At 36.4% G+C, this 23,765-nt stretch overlaps 1 protein-coding gene across 1 annotated transcript; it reads right to left on the bottom strand.

Annotated features, from left to right (window-relative positions):
- Positions 1-1,933: 1,933 nt before the first annotated feature.
- On the bottom strand, positions 1,934-23,563 carry LOC121414037 (organic cation transporter protein-like). The gene is made up of 11 exons (XM_041607077.1): positions 23,277-23,563; positions 13,148-13,420; positions 12,539-12,642; positions 11,834-11,988; positions 9,777-9,945; positions 8,646-8,784; positions 7,495-7,586; positions 5,907-6,121; positions 5,168-5,276; positions 4,610-4,819; positions 1,934-2,316 (listed from the first exon to the last, which is right to left on the bottom strand). Exons 1-11 carry the CDS (start codon positions 23,427-23,429, stop codon positions 2,121-2,123), a joined length of 1,815 nt encoding a protein of 604 aa, XP_041463011.1. The 5' UTR covers positions 23,430-23,563; the 3' UTR covers positions 1,934-2,120.
- Between the last annotated feature and the right edge of the window lie 202 nt (positions 23,564-23,765).

Below are 23,765 nucleotides of genomic sequence, written 5' to 3'. Positions count from 1 at the left end.
TATAATTGAATTGAATTGAATAATTATATAGGCGTTAGTTGCAAACAATGCAGGTGCCCCTCCTAACCACTCCTTCCGAATGATTTTCGGTATTGGTAGGCCTATTTATTTTCTGTCTCACACAATAAAAAAATAGATGATTCAGAGTTAGTGTACGTGTATTATGAAATCATTACAGAAATTACAAGGCATATTAACCATTTCAGATCTGTAATTATAACAATCTGTCTAATATCATTTATAGTTATATTGGTCGGTTTAGACAGTACGTTTTTGCGCCCGTGTATCAGAGGCAACATACCCTTCCTTCCCGGTTCCGTCACCCCAGCGTCGACCAAAGATAAATTTATTCAATTATACTTTAACCCGGGTTAAAGTATAATTGAATAAATTTATCTTTGGTCGACGCTGGGGTGACGGAACCGGGAAGGCCCCCTTTCTTTCACAAATTACTTCAAATATTAATTATTCTATTAATCATTGATTAATTTCTTGAAAACCTCATATCTTTCCTGATTGTTCTCCATTCACGAAAAACAAATAGTTCATTTGTTTATTCATTCTTTCTCATCTTAAATTTCTCAAATTATTATTTTGTTTTCTCCAAGCTCTGACACACCTTCCTCTCATAATCTAATAACATAATATTCGCCTTTCAATGTCATGGTTAATCCTTTCTTCATACGGTCATGACGTTAAACCAACACAAAAAGGGAAACAATTGTTGAAGCCCCACTTAGTGCAATATATTGAATTGACATACGTCGATGTATTATTTCCATGTTTTTCGACATGCTCGAAAAATATATGTACTTCTTTCATTTAAATTCACTAAATGATTTATTTTAAAATAGTGCAAAACTTATCAAAAGGGGGTTACTTCATAACGACAAGTATTCCTCCTGTAATATGATTATAAGAATAATATGATGACGAAAGCTCTAGATAAGATCATTAAAGAATATTCTAGTCATGCTTAAAATCTTGCAGAACTTTACGAGCAGCTTTATAAAACACATGGTGAGTATGACAAGGAAAATTGTTATTTACATGAATTACAATTACAATTTACAATATAATTACAATATAATTTCAATTTATTCTTGACAATCATTAGAACATCATCAAATTGTACAATCGTATATAACAATATCATTACAAGAAAAGGAGGGCAACAAAAAGTTAACACTTGAAGATAAGAACCTCCAAAAAATAAAGTAATTAATTAATACACATCAGATGAAGAGGGGAAAAAGCGAAATATGCACATTCACACACACACACACACACACACCAAGAAACATCGTCATCATCACACACAAAAGCACACCCGAACATCCATCGTCAATACATATATACATACATATATATATATATATATATATATATATATATATATATATATATACGAGGTGAGTTTGAGTTCAAATTAGGCAGAGGTACTAATAATGATCTGTTTGAGTTTGTATTTAAACGAAAAAACGGTTGTAACATGAAAAAAGCATACATTGATATCATTCCAGATTCGTGGTCCGGTAAATTGAAAAGAATTCAGAATTAGGGCTGAAGCTGTTTTAGGGTAATAAAAGTTATTAGCAGAGCGAGTATTGTATCGGTGTAAGGCATGGTCATATTGAAAAGATTTACAATATTAATGGGAGCATATCTATATTGATTATGTAAACGATGAATAGTAAAAGTTAATTCATCATCTAAAGAAATTCAACTCTTTTAGTTATATCAAGAATTGTCAAACCTAGTTTGAATTTAACAGCAGATATATTATACGAAATGTTTGGTTTACAAAAATACACAACATTGGTTTTATTTGAAATTATGATTTCTAAACATTAAAGTTTTACCTCGAAAATTTCGGCAACCTCAAAACTTTTCAATTGAATTTTTCCTGTGTGTTGAATTTTAAAATCATAAATTGAGATTTATGATATGATATTGAAAGGGTTTCTTTTATGACCGAAACAAATGTCTTATCTAAACGCAACATTATAGTGGCCCATTATTATTAGCTCGTCTTCAAGCATTTTCTGAATTCAAATATCGAACAATAATTGCAGTGAAGTGTGATTTTTTTTATATCTCTTGTTTGTTGGATTATATTTTTAGGACAGGTCGACTTGGACGCTACTCTCCCTTTTGCCGTCATATTTCTCGTCCTGGATATCAAATGAAGGATTATCGTACTCATTGGTTGTGACCACACCCTTCTCCTCTTTATCCTTCTTATCTTCTTTACCCTCCTGATTGAGAATGTAGATGCCGTTTTTACCAGAGGAGGATTTGTCCTCGTCAGAATTTCTGTATAAAGTGGGAAAAAGCGTATATGGCCATAATAAATAAAAAAAAAACCTATGGAATAACTTGCCCCAAAAATTCGAACTCCTCCATCAGCATGATCAGTAGAAATTTACCCTGAATATCTATCTTTTTTCCCAAGCATTTCAGACGCTTTCACATCGCAGAAGAACATAATAATACACATAGTTTTGCCATAATTTATCAGTATATTATTATTATAATTATTATCATTATAAATCACCAAAAGTGATTTTCATATTACAACTCTGTTGATATAGGCATACATCCACTTTTGTGTGAAGGAATCGAAATTGCGATATAACAAATGTTCAATAGATTTATCACAAAGCCATCTTATCATTAAGAAATCTATATTGTGCTTAGACATGTTAGATGATTTAAGTTTGTGATGACATCACACATTGCATTTTGTTTTAAGAGGAAATATTATATGAGGTATCTCAATTCACAGTTTATCTGTGAGCAAATTAAACTTATAATTATAGCGAAAGTTTTATGCACATATTATATTGCAGTGAATTCGAGAATTAAGTTGTGCTCAAATCTATAGTGGCCTTGAAGGGACGTCGCAAATAGACCGAATCGCGAATATTCACGACGAAATTGGCTACGAAATTCACAACGTCGCCAATTTCGTCATGAATTATTCACAACGAGGTTCACGACGTTGCCACTTTCGTCGCCAATTTGAATATCGACAACGAAAATGGTGACGAAATTCACGACATCGTAAAATTTTTCGCCAATTATTCACGACGAAATTCACGATGAGGCAAATTTAGTCGTGAATTTGTTATGCTTGCATTGGCGGTATGCAGGTTGAAACCAATTCGTCTGCTGCTAACTCCTCCACTCACAACATGGTCTACCTACCTTCATTTAGTCTAGTGCAATTCTGTCCATCAACTTTTCGCCTAACAACCATTAAGGTCCAATAACCATTTGGTCCAGTCATCACTTCGTCTAATCACCAGTTTGTCTTTGACCGTTTCGTCTCATAACTAGTTGGTCTTACATCAATTTTATTTTCGCCCAATTAACACTTAGTCTAATTAGACCAAATGGCAAATCGATCAACTGGTTATAAGACGAAATGGCAGTTAGACCATGTGGATAGTGGACGAATTGATGGTAGACCAAATGATATCAGACGAGTTGGCATTAGACCAAATGAAAATAAACCATTGAAACGACAGAATTATGGTCGTTTGGTCATCAAAAGCTCTTTATTCTATTTCTTCTTTTGAAAAAAAAAATGAAGTCCACCCCTTAATAAATTAAAATATAAAGATAAAAAAATAAGTCTACTTTTGGGTGCTATTATGATTTAATTTCCAAAACAGAGGAGTTGATGGTGATATTAATGGCGATGATTGCTTTTGATAGAGGTCCTGTGAGTACTGAGCTGACCGGGCTTGCCCCTTAAATTGTCGGTGAACGGTGCAGCAAACACAAGGGCACCTGGCCCCACCAGGATGTAGCTGGGAACTTCAGTGCTGGTGATGCAGGATGGTACTTGTAGTGATTTAAGATTTCATATCTAAGTAGCTGTTTGTAATGTACGTGTATAAATTTTTTGTATCCAAAGGAAATGTTGCTGCGCTAGCGCCATGAGCGTCTCTGGACGGTGTGTGCGCTGAATAAGATATCACTATTATTATTATTACGGTGATGACGATTATAGGAGGAGGAAGGAGATGATGATGGCGGCGTTGGTGGTGGTATCGGTTCCTGTGGTGATTGTAATGGTGGTGGTAATGATGAGAAGAATGACATGGTCGAAATGTTGGTTAATCAATGAAAATGATACTTAATGAATGAACTTGAATTCTTAGCCTCAAGCATTTCGTAGGCGCGGTGGCTGCAGAACATCATGATCGTATTTAAGCGGTAAAATCACATGGACTGAATCCTCAGGAAACGTCTTTTAGCCAAAAACCAGGTGAGTGAATGAAACCACAAAGCCTTCGTCATTCAAAGAATCAAACAATTTTGTCTATCTTTGCGCTTGATCGGAAATCAGTCTCGACAAACAGGTCCTCAAACAAGGGGGTCAAGAGTTCCATTATGCACGTACCGCAACAAATTCACGACGAAATTGGTGACGTCGTGAATTTCGTCGTGAATAATTCCCGACGAAATTGGCGACGCCGTGAATTTCGTCGTGAATATTCACGATTTGTTCTATTTGTGATGTCCTTTCAGGGCCACCATACAAATCCACTTCAGAGAAAGAAGGGAGTTCAGATGGACGAGGATAGTGTTTACTTACATCCCAAAATTTTCGCCTTCTTCGATGGTCTCGGGAAGTTTCTGCCCCAACGTTTCGGGCAGGAAGAGGGTGAGGAGACCGGCAATGACCGAGACAGATCCGTAGATGACCAGTGGAAGTGGAGTCCAAATCCTTGCCAGTGTGAGTATGAGTGGCGCCAATATACCAGAGATGCGTGAAAACATCGAACACGTACCCATAGCCGCACTCCTGTTGTCCACAAAGATTTTTTTTTAGTTTTTAAAAATCTGTACAGAAATGTTGAATCGTTACTGCATACAAATTTTGTTTGCGGACAAAGAACAACATCGTATTCTCGGGAGTTTGGAGGTAACTCCCTGAAAATGTATTTGTTTGTTCAACATACGATTTTGTTTTTATTTGATATTTTATCAATTAGATTTCCAATGATTATATTGCAATTGACTTGCTGATGTCGGAACTTGGTCCTTGATAACTTAATTATTCATTTGCCTGCATTAAGTTTTGATTTGTGTCACACACAAACAAAGATTATCTCGAAATATCATGGTTTAAAATGCTTTTGAAAAGGTATACCTAATGTTGGTTGGGTAGAGTTCCGCAGTATAGAGATACAGGATCGCAAATGACGCTGAAATTCCAAATTTACCAATCATGGCGACGGATGTGAGTGCAGCCCCAGGTGCTATCGATATTATTGATAGAAAGAGGAAAAGATGCAAATTTGAAACTCATTAAGAGAGGCGTGAAGCGATGAGCTTGTTTTTTTTTCCTAGGGCATATTCTATAGGGGCGCTCTGTCATATTATCACTTCTGAAAAAAAATGTTAGAAAGCAAGAAAGTACTAAAAATGTAGAAAAACACACCGGGGGCCGTTTCATGAAATGACTTGTCGGGCGTTTTGTCTGACAAGTCCCATTTTATCCGACAGTTAGCATAGGAACACTACCTCTCAGCCAATCAAAATCATGGAAAGATGTCAGATCTAACAACTAAAGTATTGATGAAATGCCCCCCCCCCCCGACTCAAATAATTCGACAAAAAAGGAAGAGAAGTGGGATGTACATAAAAGCGCCACTTTCGGGGGGAGGGGGTTGAACAGATTAGCGGTACAACGACCCCCCCCCCCAAAAAAAAAAAAGAAAAAAAAAGTAAAGTAAAAGGATATCAGATGTTAGAAGTGGGGCCACGTCAATGCCTAGCACGGTTCGAAACGGGTGCAAATTGCGGACGCGTTTTGTTCCTAAAAGGGGCCAGGGGTAAAGGGGAAATGGCGTATTAATATTGCAATAATAAGCAAACACTTCGCTTACGTATAAAAGTTGTACAGAGGCAGGCGACACCGCCTACCAACAAACATGTGCTGAGGCTTATCTTCCGACCGATGATCTTGATCTCGATAGCGAACACGGAGATTAAGTATGCCGGTACCTCGACGGCTCCTGAGACTGCGAAAGCGACGTAGTCGTTGACACCGAGGTTAGAAGTGTTTAATGATAGACCGTGGTAAACCATAGCATTCACCATCCTATTGAATAGGTAGAGATAAACTTTAATAGACCGAGGCATACCACTTACCATCATAATGAATAAATAGGGAGAAAATAACTGAAAAGCAACATTAAATCCACGGTAAATATATCCTTTTTCCAATTCTTTTTTAAAAATCCCTAATACTTGATATTGCTAATTCTCCTTTTGGTATCCACTACTATTAATGATAACGGTCAGGACGATAAAGGTAATTATAAAATTTCGCTAACAAACCAACAACAATAATTCAACATGCAGCAGTAATAATTAAACATGTATATGGTACCATAAACCAATACGTATTCTATATTTTAGAAAAAAATAGCTAATATAGGTATACCTAAAAAAAAGCACATTAGGGAAACAACAACTAGGCATGAATGCATAGTTACCTTATAGGGATACACTTTTTTCGGCAAGATACTTTGATACCATTTTATGTCGTGTCATTAAAAAAAAGTTTCGCAACTGAGAAATAAAAAGACGTGAAATGAAAATAGTACAATCAGTCATATAATTATAATTTCCCTTTTAAGTAACATTTGCTGTCCCGTAATTCGCTTCGCTCGTTTACGATTATTTAGAAATTTCCTCCGTTAGCCATATTTGACGCCCTCAATATTACGCTATTATTGACCTCGTTCATGAAACGGTTCCCTAAATTGCAATCATACAATACTTTGACACAAAACCAATTTTACATCAAAGAAAACAAATCCAGATGAAAGCTGCCTTAAAGTTACTAACAGTAATTGAACAAATCATACATCATGTGACTGTCTTAGCACAAAGGACCACATACCAATTTTGTTGACAATAGAGCGTAACCTTACCAATAGCTTTATGAAACGCCTAACTGGTAAGCGTGAACACTTTGGTCAGTATTCTGAACTTAGCTTTAGAATAAACCCTGGTTTAAAGTTGTGGTTTAAATATGGATAGCCAATTGGGGCATCCATTTTACTAACTGATTGTTCATTATTGTCTGGAAATGACAACTGAAGTGCGTTGTTCATTATTCTTCGTTATGAATACAAAATTAGCAAGCATATAAGAAATATACAATACACATGTATTTTTTATTATTTTTGGCTCCCCATAATATAAACAAAGAATTAGACCGTGGTCTAAGTTAAACCTGACTTCAGAATACGAGCCTTAGCACGTAAAAATGATATCAAATTGATATATTTTTTTTCACTCACTCAGTGTATTCCGAGGCATACAAGGGGAAAAATACAGAACAATATAAAGATTTTGTCATGAACGGGTTTCATAATGCCAAGAACGGGTATTGTTAGGAAGGATAAGGCCTTAACGTGACCATGGAGCTATACTCTTACTCAAAGTAGTAGGGTTATGACATACCAGTTGAAAATAAGGTTGATGGTTCTTAGTCTCATTCGAGGATAGCGGAATAAATCTAATCCTGTGGCTCTTCTTTCCTTCGGTGCAACTTCCTACATAATTGAAGAAAAACATATTAAGCAAAATGTGGAGTTTATTTTACAACCAGGTATCCGGTGAACTTACGAATATTCTTTGAGAGCACTAGAGAGCCAAATTTAACCATGAAAGGCATTTTGCACCCAATTTCGATGAAATCTTTTGAGTTTAATTTGTCTAATTTTAAATGATATATTGATTGTGAATTGTAGCCTGTGGAGCGTTTCATGAAAAAATATAAAATCAGCCATTTCCACTGAATATCAATAACAATAGGCATACGTATAGCGCCATATTTATAGAAAAAATCTTTTCTGAGGATCAATATTATCATTACATCGGCTTTAGCCCGAGTTGCCTTTCCCAGCGCTGTGTAAAGCAATATTGTCGGGTACCCATTTACAGCACCTGCATGGGTTGGGTACAGCATAATTTGTAGCTTAATTACGGCATGGCTAGGATTCTGTTTCAAAGTCCCGCGATAAATTTACTGGGCCAGCACGCTCATTGCTATTGGGAGGAAAATCCTTGTTCTGATTCATGGCCCTGTGCATGCAAATAACGTCAGTTAGAAACAATGGCCAGAAGTTATGTAATGCTTCACACGTGCCCTTCAAAGAAAAAAATAAAGGAGCTATGAATTCATAAAGATTTGCTTTTGTGACGTAACAGACGAGCAGCTCCCTAGTGTGTTGTATGTTATAGACTTTGAAAAATGTCATTTTCTTAAAAAAAAAATAAAAGTGATCTCATTTGTACAGGGCTTACATCATCAGATTATTTATTTCATACCTCCTCCTGTGAAAAGAGAACAAAATCTATTCATCATGCTGCATCAAACGGTTGTAATTTATGAGAACAATAATAATAATAAATGAGATTCCTGAGGAGTCAAATCAAATATATGGAACTGATATCACATAATAGGGAGCTGCTCGAATGAAAATTTAAAAATCGTAACTCCCTAATTCTTTAATGGGATTTTAGAAAAGCTGCATGATTTTTTTCTACATTTTTGTTCGGATCTTAGTAAAAACAACTTGTTGCAAGTTCCCCTTTGATGGCATGCTTACTTGTTCTTTCTTGAATTCATTGCTGAAGATCGGACCTGACAGAGATTTGTTGTTGGAGTCTGCGATTTTTTCCAAGGTCTTTTCTGCTTTATCGTACCTTCCCACCGATATTTGCCAACGCACAGATTCAGGAAGAAAGCTGACAAGGAAGAATAATAAAAAAAAAATGAATCACCGGTATATAGCAACTACGCGATCTAGGAGTGAGGTCCGATAACTAGTTCAATCTGTAGCTTCTCCAGTCGTATTTTTAGAAAATATCATTTATAACTAAAGTGTTGACAATCAAACACCTCTGCTAGAATTCAAACCTAACTTTAGCATGTGTCCAATTAAGAATAAGATAGATAGGGAGGAAATTTTTTCAGGAAAGTTACACACCTCCAAAGTTGCTCAAGGATCAAATAGATTCTTCAAGTATGAAAAGTACGAAAATGTTAAACATGCGTATTGGATCCTTTTTAGACTGCATCAATTTCAACCATTCCTCTCTGTGTATGAATTGGTAAGGGATATGCTTCATTTTTCTAAGCAAATTAAAAAAAAAATTGCCAACCGGGTTTGGTAGTTCGAACTATGAGAACATGGAGAAATGACACTACGTTCAAATGAACCCCTTTGACATGTTTGTGGTTTTCAACCATTTCTTTTTAGCCACTCTTTCTAGGGGGGCCCCAAAGTAATGAAAAATCGCATTAACTCTAAAATGTATAAATTGAGTTTTGGTTGCTTTTATGTTTGTTTTTGTTTCATGCACTTCCAAACTACTTAAATGTATAATTATGCTAATTTTTCTAATCCGACTATTTCTATTTGACATCTGAATTTATGAAAATGGAAAAAGTAAATCAAACAGTGAACTAGTCTGAAATATGAAGATAATCTATTTGTCCATTGGTTAAATAATGCTAAGTTTCAATAATCAAAAGGTCTGGTATAATATTTATGAATCTTGCCTCTGTATGTAGGCCAAAAAGAAAATGACAGCAATGATTCCAATGGTTTGTTTACATTTTGTTATTTTATGTGTGTATACTGATAAGTTAGCGACCTTATAAAAATCAAAATAATAACACTATAAAAAGTCGTTAAAACGTGATAAAATAGTGATAAGTATTTAAACACACTTACAACATCAAGACTATGTAGATAAGTGCTGGCGAAGCGCAAATTAGTTCTAAGGTTCTCCAGTATCGCACAAAGTACGCTATCCCCGCAAGACACACGTAGCCAATAGCAAAAGGCACTACGAACATTATACCAGTGACATTACGTTTCGATGGCCCGACGAACTCAGTTCCTAGAAAGAACAAATTAGAAGAGGGGATACATAATGAGAAAATTGTAACGACTTAAAGAATAGCACTTTGTGATAACGAAAAAATGTTTATAATCAATTGCTATGGCGGCAGACCGTAGATCAAGATCCGTTCAGGGGTTGAATCACAGTTGAGGTGTACCGCAAGGTGCAATATTTGAACCCATCCCTTTCTTAGATTAGAATATGTGCAATGGTATAATAATCAATATTGGTAAACAGCCATCTACCGATACACACTCACATTAACGAACAAGAATAGATGTCGAAAGATAAATTGTATAATAAATGGGAAAAAGCATGATTTGTGGAGTATTTTGTGGGAAATAAGGTGCGCGGGGCGCGATTGTTTTGACTAATAATTATTGGTTCGCAAGGATACCCCGGGAAAGGTGCGTAAAGTAAGTCGTTGGATTATTTGCCTATATCGGATAAATTGAAATCAAAACCTTTCTCAATTCTATTTCGAACAATAAAATGCGGAGTATGGATGGTTGATTAAGGGTTTTAGCCTTCCCTCTACATCACCCTTTTATCTTTTCACATTAACAAAACTCTGTAATTCTCTTGACAGAGTAATAAAAGAGGCAGCTAATCTGAACCGATTTTAATTACACATCAAAAAAAGTCTTCTCAATTCTTAATGATTCGATCAAATATTTTGTAAACTTCCTACTTATCCATGGTAGAATTGATTATTTTAAAGTCAATATTTAATTTGTATATTGTGTATGAGTTACAGTGTTTATATCTATATAAGTTTATAGACTTACATGATATTACCCTTGTAAAAAATTGATAGGGGTCTGCATCTTACAAGCTTTGCTTTTCAGTAGACCCCTCCACTTTTTTCATTTCATTGGTACATTTCAACCCTGCATAAGTTATGAATTTGACCTCTTTTAAATGTAAAATGATTTATTAAGAAATGTATTTTGAGGATTTGTAGAATATGAATAAATAAATACATAATTAAATAAATAAATGAATAAATAAATAGATAAGTAAATAGATAAATAAGTAAAATTATAAATCTTCCCTCAATCTCCCACCCACCCCCTCGCTTTTTCCTTTTGGCGAACAATGAATCTATTGTCCAGGACATATATAGCCCTACCCTTGATATGCCGGGATTGAAGAGAGGGGAGGAGCGAGCGAGAGGGAGAGAGAGAGTGCGATGAATATACGAGGGAGAGATAGTGTTGCCAATTGGGGATCTCCATCCCCAAATTTTGAAAATTTGGGGATTTTGAGAAGCCTTTGGGGATGGAAAAAATTATTTCGGGATTAAATTAAATCTGGGGATTTTTCATGCAGTTTAGGGGATTTTTGAAGGTTTTGATGAAAAGCAGCAAGATTCGTTATTTTCAGTAATATGATGCTATAAAAATACATAAATCATAGAGATCTATACTAATAATAATTAGTATACATCTCTATGACATAGATATATTACTGTCTATGCTAAAATACGATCTACAGCTCTCATCCACAATTCAACCGATGAATTCATTACATTGAACTTCATTGGTTTTCCGATAAATGGTGGGGTTGCCAATCTACTTTGCATCGAAGCCTAATTAAAAAAAATATGATGTGTATGGTGTGAACAAATGAACCCATATTAACTAATTTTGGGCAATACCCATGATAAATGTCCTCACTTTTTCAGAAATTATTGTGATTTGAAAAATTTGGGGATTTAGGGTCTAATTTGGGGATTTTTCGAGTGCCTTTTGAGGATTTTCTTCAGCTCGGATCTGGCAACGCTGGGGGGAGAGAGAGAAGGAGAACGAAGGGGGGGGGGGGATGAGAGCGGGTTGAGGAGAGGAAAATACCAGACGTCTTGAAGGAATTCTCTATATCTTACCCACGATGAAAGAGATAATGTAGATGGAGATGGCAGCATACCCCTGGAAGAACCGTAGAACAGTGAAGACATACCAATTTGGTGAGAATGCCAAAGCAACACCGACAACAAGCCGAACAACCATCAGTACCATTAACGTCCACCATCGTCCCACACTTTGTACAAAAGTAACAAAACATGTAATTGATAAAAGTAATATTTTTGAAGTAAACAAAGAATCAAACCTTTCTTAAAACTAATAATTATTGAATTATCATCATCACCATCGTCGTAATTATCACTATTATTATCACAATTATCATCATCATAATCATCATAATATTTTTTACCAACCTGGTGGGTGGTTCATAAAGCTGTTCGTAAGTTAAGAGAAACTTTGAGAACAACTGGTGATCCTTTAATTCTTCTAATGGTAAATGATATTCACCATTAAATGTCCATTGGTTATAATACAGCGTGTAAGAAACGATCACCAGTCGTTCTTAAAGTCGCTTGTAACCTACGAACAGCTTTATTAACAGGCCCCTGGCTTATTTCACACATAAAAATGTAATAATGAATAGATCAAACCCGTGCAGTAAATAATATCATTGCAAACATGAGCAGAAAAAAAACCTTGTCAGATGTATTTAAACCATGATGTAGATTTTGTAAATAACACCCCTAATTTATTATGTTTATGGAATGAAAAGGCGGTAAGCTTACACATCGGCCAGTGAACCGTTGATAATCGAACCGGCTAAATATCCGGCGTAGAAAACGGATTGAGATACTTGAAAAAGATCTCCCTTGTCACACACCAGGTCATACTGTGGAATCAATAAATGAGTGGAAGTCAGATAGAAAGAGAGAGAGAGTTTATTTGGGTGTAGAATCAATTGCTACAAAGTGAATTAATTATTTAGGTAACAACAAACTATATAAACATGTTATGATTATCATTACAACTACAAATAACAAATAAAATGACGATAATTGATTTGGATTTTGGTGTGAAAGTATAATCTTCGTAAAAAATAAAATTCAATGATTTTACCTGGAGAGAAATGTATAGAAATAAGATCATGTGTTCGAAATGGTCGCTTACTAAGCAAATCATATTTGGCTCATGTTTCTTCAGAAAAAAAAATCATATACCGAATGTAATGCTAAATATATTATTTTATCTTATTTTACTCTATTGTTTTGTAAGGCTTTTTCAGTTCTCAACGTATTGTTAACCAAACACTGTGTCACAACCCTATATCTTCATAGAAAGAAGAAGAGAAACAACCCTCGCCTAACCCATGTTCGTTATGATATAAATAAACTTACATCAGTGACTATGGACGATTTGTATTGACTTCTGTCGTACACCCATCCGTCGTCGCATTCGATGACTTGCGATGTCGGCCAGCTGTGGTCATTGAATGGATCGACGCTTGGATCAAACGCAACACCAGACACGTTGTATTTCACGCACTGCGCGTACACGAGTTCGTTGTCGGTCGTGTAGTTGACGGGTATGCTGGCGTTCTTCATAGCGAGCATGCACGATTTGTCGCTGAGTCCGGCAGCGCTGCAGTCGAAGTCGTTCCATTGTGGCACCTGGTTAAGAATAATTTTAACGGTTAATTTTCGACGGAGCTACATGCAGGTAAGAAAAGTACCAACAAAATGATGTAAAGAAAATAGTCAAATAAAAATCAGAGGGCGTAATTTAAGAAATATTGCACCATTTTATTTTCTATAGCCTTTAAAAGTGAACATCATGTAGTATTGTGCACATTATCTGACCGCGTTGGTTGAATAGCAATTATTACAAAAGCTAATATTTCAATGATTCTTTATTGATTGGGAGTTCACACAAAACTATTTCAATAGAAAGAGAAAATCGAACGAGGATATTAATTTTAAAAAAATGAGAAACTTTTGTGAGATGAGACCGGTGAGAAAGAAGACGAAGAGGTCGAAGACCAAGTGGTGAATCACCTCGTACTGTAATGCCCCTTGTCACACAATACTGAATCGCAACTGAAACTTATTTCTAAAGCAAGGTTTCCACTTTGGCGAGTTGGAGTTGCGAGTCATACGCGAGCTGCGCGAGCTCTAACTCGCCTTAGCTCGCACAAGCTCGCGTGAAATTTACATTTTTTCCTGGAATTTGCTTCAGTGACAAAAGACTCAACATCGAGTTCACTACGCTCGCTGTACGAGTGAACCGAGCGCGAAACGAGTCAGGCCGAGCTTAGTATGAGTTGCAGTGACCTTTATACGACTTAAAGCGAGCTATGAACGAGTTATCAAGATTTTGTTACGAGTTTCATACGACCAAGGGACGAGATATGCACATTTTTGGCACTCAAAGATGGACGCCGGCGGCGGTGGCGTCAACACCAAATCTTAACCGAAGGTTAAGTGTTTGAAATTAAATGGCATCATAACTTAGAAAGTATATGGACCTAGTTCATAAAACTTGACCATAAGGTTTATCAAGCATTACTGAACATCCTTCTTGAGTTTCAGGTCACAAGACCAAGGTCAGAGGTCATTTGTGGTCAATGAACTTAGACCATGTTTAGGGAATCAACATCAAAATCTTAACCTACGGTTCAGTTTTTGAAATGTCATCATAACTTAGAAAATATATGAACCTAGTTCATGAAACGTGGACATAAGGTTATTAAAGAATATAAACATCCTGCTTGAGTTTCAAGTCACATGACTAAGGTCAAAGGTCAATTAGGGTCAATGGACTTTGGCTAATTGGGGTATTTGTTAAATTAACATTATAACTTTGAAAGTTTATGAATCTGATTCATGAAACTTGAACATAAGAGTAATCAGGTATCACTAAACATCCTGTGCGAATTTCAGGTCACATGTCCAAGGTTAAAGGTCAATGAACTTTAGTGATGTTCGGGTGATCTGTTGAATTACCATCATAACTTAGAAAGTTTATAGATCTGATTCATAAAACTTGGATATAAGAGTAATCAAGTATTACTGAACATCCTGTGAGAGTTTCAGGTCACACGACAAAGGTCATTTAAGGTCAACGAACTTTGGCCATGTTGGGGGTATTTGTGGAATTACCATCATAACTTTGAAAGCTTATGGATATGATTCATCAACTTGGATATTAGAGTAGTCAAGTATCACCGAACATCTCATGCCAGTTTCAGGTCACATGACCAAAGTCAAAGGTCATTTAAGGTTATTGAACTTTGGCCATTTTGGAGATTAATACTATATTGCTGTCATAACTTTCAAAGTTTAGATACAGTTTATAAAATGTGGATATAGGGTAATCAAGTATCACTGACAACTGAAGTCTTAGGTCACATGATCAAGGTCAAATGTCATTTATTGTCAATGAACGTAGTATTGTATCATTGTATGAATGGTGTTTTTGTGAATAATTATTTTATAGTAGTTTTCAAAGTCAGCACTGCTACTATATTGGATAGCGTGATGCAGGTTAGACTGCCAGAGGCGCTCTACTTGGACCTATTGTCTAGTTTGATGTCTTGTTCTTTTACCTTGGCTCTGCTCGTCATTGAACTTTTCTTCCGTTTCAATTGTCTCTTCCTGCACTTCTTCTACCCTTGTTTGAATGTCATCTTCTTTCGCTGTTTCCCTACCTGAATGGCCACAACTCTTGGATCTTTTGGATCGAGGCATATTTCTCTCCTTATTTGTTTAAAGTTGTAATAATGCAGTGGCAACAGCCTTTTTAAAAGTAAGTGTACATTGCGTGGGTCAGTTAAAATATTCACTTTAAAATAAACTCCCTCCTCGGTTTTAATAAATATCAATTGTTATTAATATCAATGATTAGATCATCTAATTTTCTTTAAAATGATACCCTACATGATATGATTATGGTTCACATGAAGGTGCAGTGCCTTGAAATGTGGGGCAAGGTCAAAATTAAGTTGCAAAGTGACACAATAATGAAAGTCACTGTTCCTTTTTCCGTGGTGATGAGTGAGTTTTTTAAGCGGTTTCTTTTGAGTTTGATCGGTAATCCCGCCTCGGTTTTAGTAAATATCAATGTTAAATTAATATCAATGAATAGTTCATTTAATTTTCTTTAAAATGATACTTTCCATGATGTGATTTTGGCTCACATGGAGGTGCAGTGCCTTGAAATGTGGGGCAAGGTCAAAATTCAAAATTTGCAAAATGACATAATATTGAAAGTCACTGTTCTTTTCATCCAGGGGCGTCGATCCATTTTTCAGATTGGGGGGGGGGCAAAATCATGAATCAATTTTCCAAACGCGCTCGATCACACAAACACACACATATGCCTATATATAAGTGTACATATATATATATACACACACACACACACACACACACATATATATATATATATATATATATATATATATATATATATATATATATATATATACACACACATATATATCTCACCAGCATATTAATGTGAGCGCGAAGCGCGAGCTGAAAATTTTGATATTTCGATCTGAAAAAAAATTGAGTTTAATGGACGTTTTTAATAAAGAACAAGATATATATATCCAACAAAAGATTATTGCAAATCGAAGTGGGAGTTCTTTTGAGGTTTAGAACTGAAAACGGCACCATATCACCTATTTAATCATGGAAAGTATGGGGGTTTTTTTACAAAAATGATGCGAGCGCGAAGCGCGAGCTGAAATTTTTTGATATTCCAATCTGAAAAGTGGACATTTTGAGCACGATTTTAGACGAAGAACGAGTTGTGTATCTCAATCTCGCTTGCTGATTTCTGTGTAACATTACAATCTTATTTTATTTTTAGCACATGCGGAATTATTGGGGGGGGCAAAATGATGTTTGCCCCCCCAATATTTTCATTGGTGGGGCGATCGCCCCCCTTGCCCCCCCCCCCCCATAATCGACGCCTCTGTTTTCATCCATGATGATGAGTGAGATTCTCAGCAATTGTTTTCATGCACATTAACATCAACATTCAAATGGAATCAAACATACTTTTGCACAAGCAAACACACAACAAACAAACATAAACCACAAGAAAACATTATGAAATGAAAAAGCAGGGCCAATGGATTTTCATCTGTATTGACACAGACAAAAGAATCATGTTCTGTATTGACCCTCCATGATTATTTCTGCTCGTTTTGCAGCTTTTTACTTCAGACCTCATCCAACACTTCAATTTTGCTCTTTTTTTATGGCATGATCATAACAAGCATGGGATCATTTTAAAGGGAATCAAATGATCTTTTGAAAGATATCAAATATGCAATGTGTAAATTTTGGAGTTGGGAGAAATTAATGGCCAAACTCAGATTTCCAAACTTTTTTTTGAGGGGTTTATATATGGGGAAAATATAGATCACTGGACATTTATCATTCAGCCGGCATGCCTCTGAGCCCTTGCCACGCACTCGGAATAAACTCATACGAAACTCGCTGTAACTCGGGGTGCTCGATCTAAAGTCGCGCTAATCTCGTGGGCACCTCCACTTGACTCGTAAAACGATCGCAATGCTCGTATCTCGCTCTTGAAAACTCGGAACGCACTCGCGTATACTCAGATGTGGCGAGTTATTACGAGTTATTGTGAGTTTATCTCGAGCTTCTTGCGAGTTATTACGAGTACTGCGAGTATACAACGAGTTTAGGTGAGTTCAGCACGAGTTACAGCGAGTTAGCAAAATTTTTGAACATGTTCAAAAATTTTGAAACTGCTCACGACTTCAAGGAGAGTTGTCCCGAGCTTGAACGAGCTCCGCCGAGTCATGCCGAGTTGTCGCGAGTTATCCCGAGTTTCATGGTGAGCTTTATGCGAGTTATCGCGAGTGCCTCATTTTGGCAACTCGCTATATTAAACTCGCCATAACTCGCGATGTTAACTCGCCAAAGTGGAAACCTTGCTTAAAGGCCTTGTCACACCGCACTTACGAATGCAGAGAGGATTTATAACGGAAACGAATCTTGCCATCCGTTGGAAAACGTTATGTATCCGTTGTGTACTCTTTGCATACGTGTGTCATACGCTCAATATCCGTCGAGTATCTGTCCGCAGGGATTTTATTGTTCGCCCATCTTGCTCATTGTCTGGAGCTGATGAAAACGGATGAAGCCACCCCGAAATTTTGTTTGTCCGCTCTATCCTTTATCAATACGTTTTGTATCCGTCGGCCAGTGGGACCAGGCCTTTAAGGCGGACACAATAACGTTTTCCAACGGATGACAAGATTCTTTTCCGTTTTACATCCTCTCTGCATCCGTAATTGTACTGGCCGACGGACACAAAACGTTTTCATAACGGATACAGCGGACTAGCAAAATTTCGGGGTGATTCCATCTGTTTTTATCCGCATCAGAAAAATGGATAAAATAGGTGAACAATGAAATAGTGATCTCAATTTTAGAGCAGTTATAACTTTCTTATTGCTTGTCTGATTTCTTTCAAACTTTCACCATTTTGTTTAAACTATTTTTCTCCTTCCCAATGCAACATTTTATGGCTAAGGCTGGATTCCCCTTTAACTATTTGATCAACAAGAGAAAGGGGCGGACCTACAGAGAGACGGTGGCAGAGGTGTAATCGAGGCCATTGATGATTAATCCATGGTGACAACAAACCTACTTTAATTTGTTTTCAAAACCTGATTCCTTTACAGTTACAACTTCACCAATACATTTCAACCGCATTTAAATATCAGGTATAGTATATGACTGGCAACCCTCATCTAACATTATGACTGGCGAACCCCTTCTACTATTATGACTGTCGACCCTCATTCACTTTTATGACTGGCGACCCTCATCCACTATTATGACTGGCGAACCCCATCTACTATTATGAATAGCGACCCTCATCTACCATTATGACTGGCGAACCCTTTCTACTATTATGACTGGCGACCCTCATCCATTATTATGACTGGCGAACCCCTTCTACTATTATGACTGGCGACCCTCCTCCACTTTTATGACTGGCGAACCCCTTCTTCCATTATGACTGGCGACCTTCATCTTCCATTATGACTGGCGAACCCCTTCTACTATTATGAAAAGCGACCCTCATCTACCATTATGACTGGCGAACCCCATCTACTATTATGAATAGCGACCCTCATCTACCATTATGACTGGCGAACCCCTTCTACTATTATGTCTGGCGACCCACATCCACTATTATGAATGGCGACCCTTATGATCAACGAACCCTTTTCCTCCTTATGACTGGCGACCCTCTTTCTTGATTATGACTAGCGACCCTCTTGTTTGATTATAAATGGCGACCCCCATCGTTGATTATGACTAGCGACCTCTGTGAACAAAGCCCCTTATGAATAGCGACCCTTATGACTATTATGACTAGCGGTCCTTATAACTAGCGGGTATTATGACCAGTGGTCCTTATGACTGGCGGGTGGACCCCTGTGGTACGCATTTAGGATAGTTGGTTGAATGCACAACATTTTTGTAGCTCATCTCGATATAGCATGTTGTTCTGTTATTGTTGCCTGAAAAAAAAAATAATAAAATTCAACAGAAAATAGAGTGTGGACGGCAAATTAAAAGAAAGATTTAAATACTCGATGTCAATGTGGGCGTTGTTTGATTGTTCTCATTTTATTAAATTGACCTGTTTTTGTAGTGGAATTGACCTTTTGACATTGTTTAATGACTGAATTTTTAACGATTTGACAAGCTGGAAAACTTCCTCTTGAATATTATGTCCTTGCCATAGACGCACTCAATCATGCAAATCAAAGAACAATACAATAGAATACAATACAATAAAGTGCTATTGTTGCAAGGGCGTTGGAAATATATCATTTTAGGGATAAAAGGACGTTATGTTAAAAAGATAACTCCTAGATATTTGACGAAGAATCATTGAGGAATATACCCCTTCCATTATAATATCCATTTACCACATTATTTGCGATTAACATAGGTGCATGGCTAAGGAATTTTTTCTTCCAACACAAAATGGAAAGACAGTATCAGTTATCAGGTCCGGGGTTCAAATCCCATCGCAGCCGTTGCGTCCTTTGGCATGGCGTTTATCCATATTTACCACTCTCCACCCAGGTGTAGAGAATGGGTACCCGGTAGGAAGGAATTCATTGAATACCCGAGCACCCGATCAGGGTAGCCATGCTGAAGCCAGGGTAATAGCATATAGCGCTTAAAAGGATTTGTATTCAGCACTACATAAATGTTGCATTTTATTATTGCTATTATCTTAATTTTATTATTATCATTACTACTACTGCCACTACTACTACCACTTCTACTACTACTCATCAATTTCAAGCTCTAAGCTTAAGCTGAAGGTCTCCCACATTTCAAAATGTACTATGTTTTATAAGTATATATATATATATATATATATATATACATATATATGACTTTTTCTGCTATTTTTGTAAGAATTAAAAAAAATCAGGTATAAATATATTTTGATTAGATTATTAGATTGTATATTTGTATATGTTATTAATTATATCATTTACTTATGTTAAACTAAGAAAAAAAAATGATTTCACTTGTATATGATTTTATTGGAATGTGGAAATGAATAAATCAAATAAATCAATACTTCTCCTACTATTATTATTTTTCATTGCTGTCATTTTTACTATTATCATATGCAAAAAAAATAAAAATAAAAAGTTGCAGGTGATCCGTGCTTGGCAAATCATAACATATAATCATGATCTTCGGCGCTATTCGACAGAAAAGTGATCAATAACCTTTGACCATTCTGTTCCTTTCTTGAAAAGGTTAAAGAATTCATGTTATTATTTTTTGTATCCGATAGAAGGAAATAAGGCTACACTGTTGACAGCAATCATCATTGTTTAGTACCGGAGTTCCTCCGATTTAAAAAAAAAAACACGGTTACGATTTATCAAGATGTGGCCATACTTACCCGGCCCCCGTTGAATAAAACATCATAAATTATTACAATGGTTACAAGCTACTATAAGATCTGACATTCGAGTGGCTGCTATCAAATCTGTAGCGGACATTTCTTTTTTTTAATCGACATCACGTTGTTTTGAGCTCTTTGTTCCCTGATGATAATCAAAGTTGTCATTGGATACATTAAATTTGCACAGGGTTAGTTAGCAAAACAAACTCTTTCCGCATGTACTACGATGCACTTTCAAGTGTTGGGGTCATTCTAACATTATGAAAACAATTCGAATTACACTGATTCATACCGGATGGCATCGGTGACACAACATTTTCTCCGGAGACACTTGCTCTTGACTTTATTTCGTCTAATACAAACAATCTTAAAAATGTTGGCAAAATATACTGTCCACACACCAATTGGTTAAAACTTTATCCAATTCTGGGTAGTTTTAAACCAATAATGTGTGTTTTGAATATAAACTACACAGTATTGGTTGAAAACTACCCAGAGTTGGATATCTTTTAAAAACAAAATGTGCGCACAGAAAGGTTTAGTGTGAAGTTTAAGAAAGACTATATGGTCAAATCCGGGGTTGAAGTTTGTAATTCCATTGCAGCGGAGTAATGGAACCCCCGTCACATCCTCGATAAAATAGAATGCCAATAATGTCATTATTGTAGAACATTTATGTATAAACGAAAGGTTGTCAGTACGGAGAATACTTAGAATATTCATCTGGTGATCGAAATTAGAAGGGAAAATATCACGTCATAACTGACCTAGCATTATTCGCTGCATTATTATCTCCATGATTGTCCAGTCAATCTTGCACAAAATTGCAGATAAATGAACTCATAAAAAAGTCTTCTATAAGAAGTTCTTTGGCAAAGGATGCATATGTGCTCAATATCTTTGCCTCTTTTCGGCAATAATGAAAATAACATAATAAATATTGATACCTGTAACTGATCTTTGAATGCCTGCAATCTAATTGTGTCTATATGAAGAAAGAAATATTGCAATAATACGACCCAATAAACAGAAACAGCAAGTGCAAATTGATAGATTTATGACACATCAATTGATGGGGTATGTTTGCGAGGATTTTATTGATGTTTATATTGAACTTGCATTTCAGTGCGGTAAGGCATGATCAAAGGTGACTGAATTCGATATGATAAGTCGGCCTCCTATTAATGCCGGAGACAGAAAACGCAAGCATACCATAATTTGTTTCCTAAAGCCGTCGGTCCTCTGCATATTTGCTTGCTTAAAAGCATTCATGGTTTCTTAGCAATCAATAAAAAAACATCACTACCACCACATTTTAAAACTTTCTTTGCTGTTGCGTTGATTTGTTAATTCGAATGTAGTCAATATCTCGGTATGAAAATATAATATTCCTGACATGTTAATGATATTTACTTCATGAAAAATCTCAAATCATGTACAGTTTAAGTCAGTAAAATCTCACTTCTTTAGACGTGATAGACTGTGTAATTGTGATTCATGGAAAGTGTGAGTACTTATCGGTAGGCACACTAATAGCTTGGGTACATCGGAATCTTCTGATAGGGTAAACCAGGCTATTACGATTGGAGGGGGAGGGGGTGAGAGGAGACGACCGAAAGATATAATCATATCTCTTTAAATAAGGTACATACGACGAAGGGAACGATTTTTTAAGTGGAAGTGCAGATTTGGGGAAAAATGACATGCAAAAAAAGGAATTTTCTTCAAAATGAAGGTGATTTTAGTCAGTAAAGAATTGACAAGCCAAAAAAAAAAGAAAACAGAAAAGGGAGTGTTGCTGAAAAAAAATTTAGTTCAAGTTCCTACATTGTAGCATGTACCAACCTAATTTCCAGTGGGTACTGTCTAAGTTGTAATAGCGGGTGCTTCAGCACCACCGCTTCCCAGTGCCATGTTTTTTTCACTTCGTAATCAACAACAAAAGCAGTAGCATCATCATCATCGTCATCATCGACAACATCATCATCATTAACAACAACAACAATATAGTCATCATCAACAACAGCATCATTGCCGTCGCCATCAGATCATCGTCTTCATCGTCGTCATTGTCATCATCATAATCATATCACCACACAGCAAAAAACTGTGGTGTTAACTAGTGTACATAGAGGACCACACCAGTTGTTTTACACCGGTGTTAAATTTGTGGTGTCAGTTTTACACCAATAGGTGTCATTAAAACACCTTGGTTGTTATATATTTACACTCTTTGGTGTAATGTTCAATCTCTAGGGTGTAGTTTTAACACCTCATGGTGTGGTCCTATATTAACACCAACTGGTGTAGTTTTAACACCACAGTTTTTACAGTGCACCCTCATCATCATCCTTCCATTATCACCCTGTCATGCCCATCATTGGTCTCCGTTATCGCATGGACCTATCTCGTAATAGGTCCATGGTTATCGTCTTTGTCATCATTATCATCAGCAAGTAGCAGCACCAGCAGGCCACCCCAACATCACGATTACAGTCATCATAACAAGCACCACGAGAAGTTACTCACCGCGCACCAGTGGTCCGATGTTGCTGCAAGGAAAACGGTAATCATTGACTGCCACGAGGAAGTGAAAACAATCAGACATAAGATGGCAAAAACCCTCTTCTGAAAAGACCCGAACTGACCAATGTCCACCAAAATATCGTCCAAACGAACCATGATTAATGGATGGGTTTGGTAACAGGTGAATGAAAATTTTGATTAAAGTATCGTGTTTTAAAAGAAAGAACCTGATGGGCTTCGATCTAGCAAGCTTCCGCCTGCCTGCATCACTACATTTCAGTAGCAAAGTACAAAGATGTCTTTCCTGAGTTAGACCCTTTTAAAATGAGGCCGGATTTGATTTTTTTTTACTACCCTGGGCTTACAAATATCTGTGATTGGTCCGACCAACCACAACTCCGGAAACGAGCAAATTCGACATCTAAAAATGCATGTTTTTTCAAAATATTTCAAGAAAATTTTGTTGTGTATTCATACGTGCAACATTTTGTG

Source organism: Lytechinus variegatus, chromosome 4 (genome assembly GCF_018143015.1).
Source record: "Lytechinus variegatus isolate NC3 chromosome 4, Lvar_3.0, whole genome shotgun sequence".
In the NCBI taxonomy this organism is placed as follows: Eukaryota; Metazoa; Echinodermata; class Echinoidea; order Temnopleuroida; family Toxopneustidae; genus Lytechinus; species Lytechinus variegatus.
Note: the sequence above shows the minus strand (reverse complement) of the source record. Positions and strands in the feature narration are given on the sequence as shown.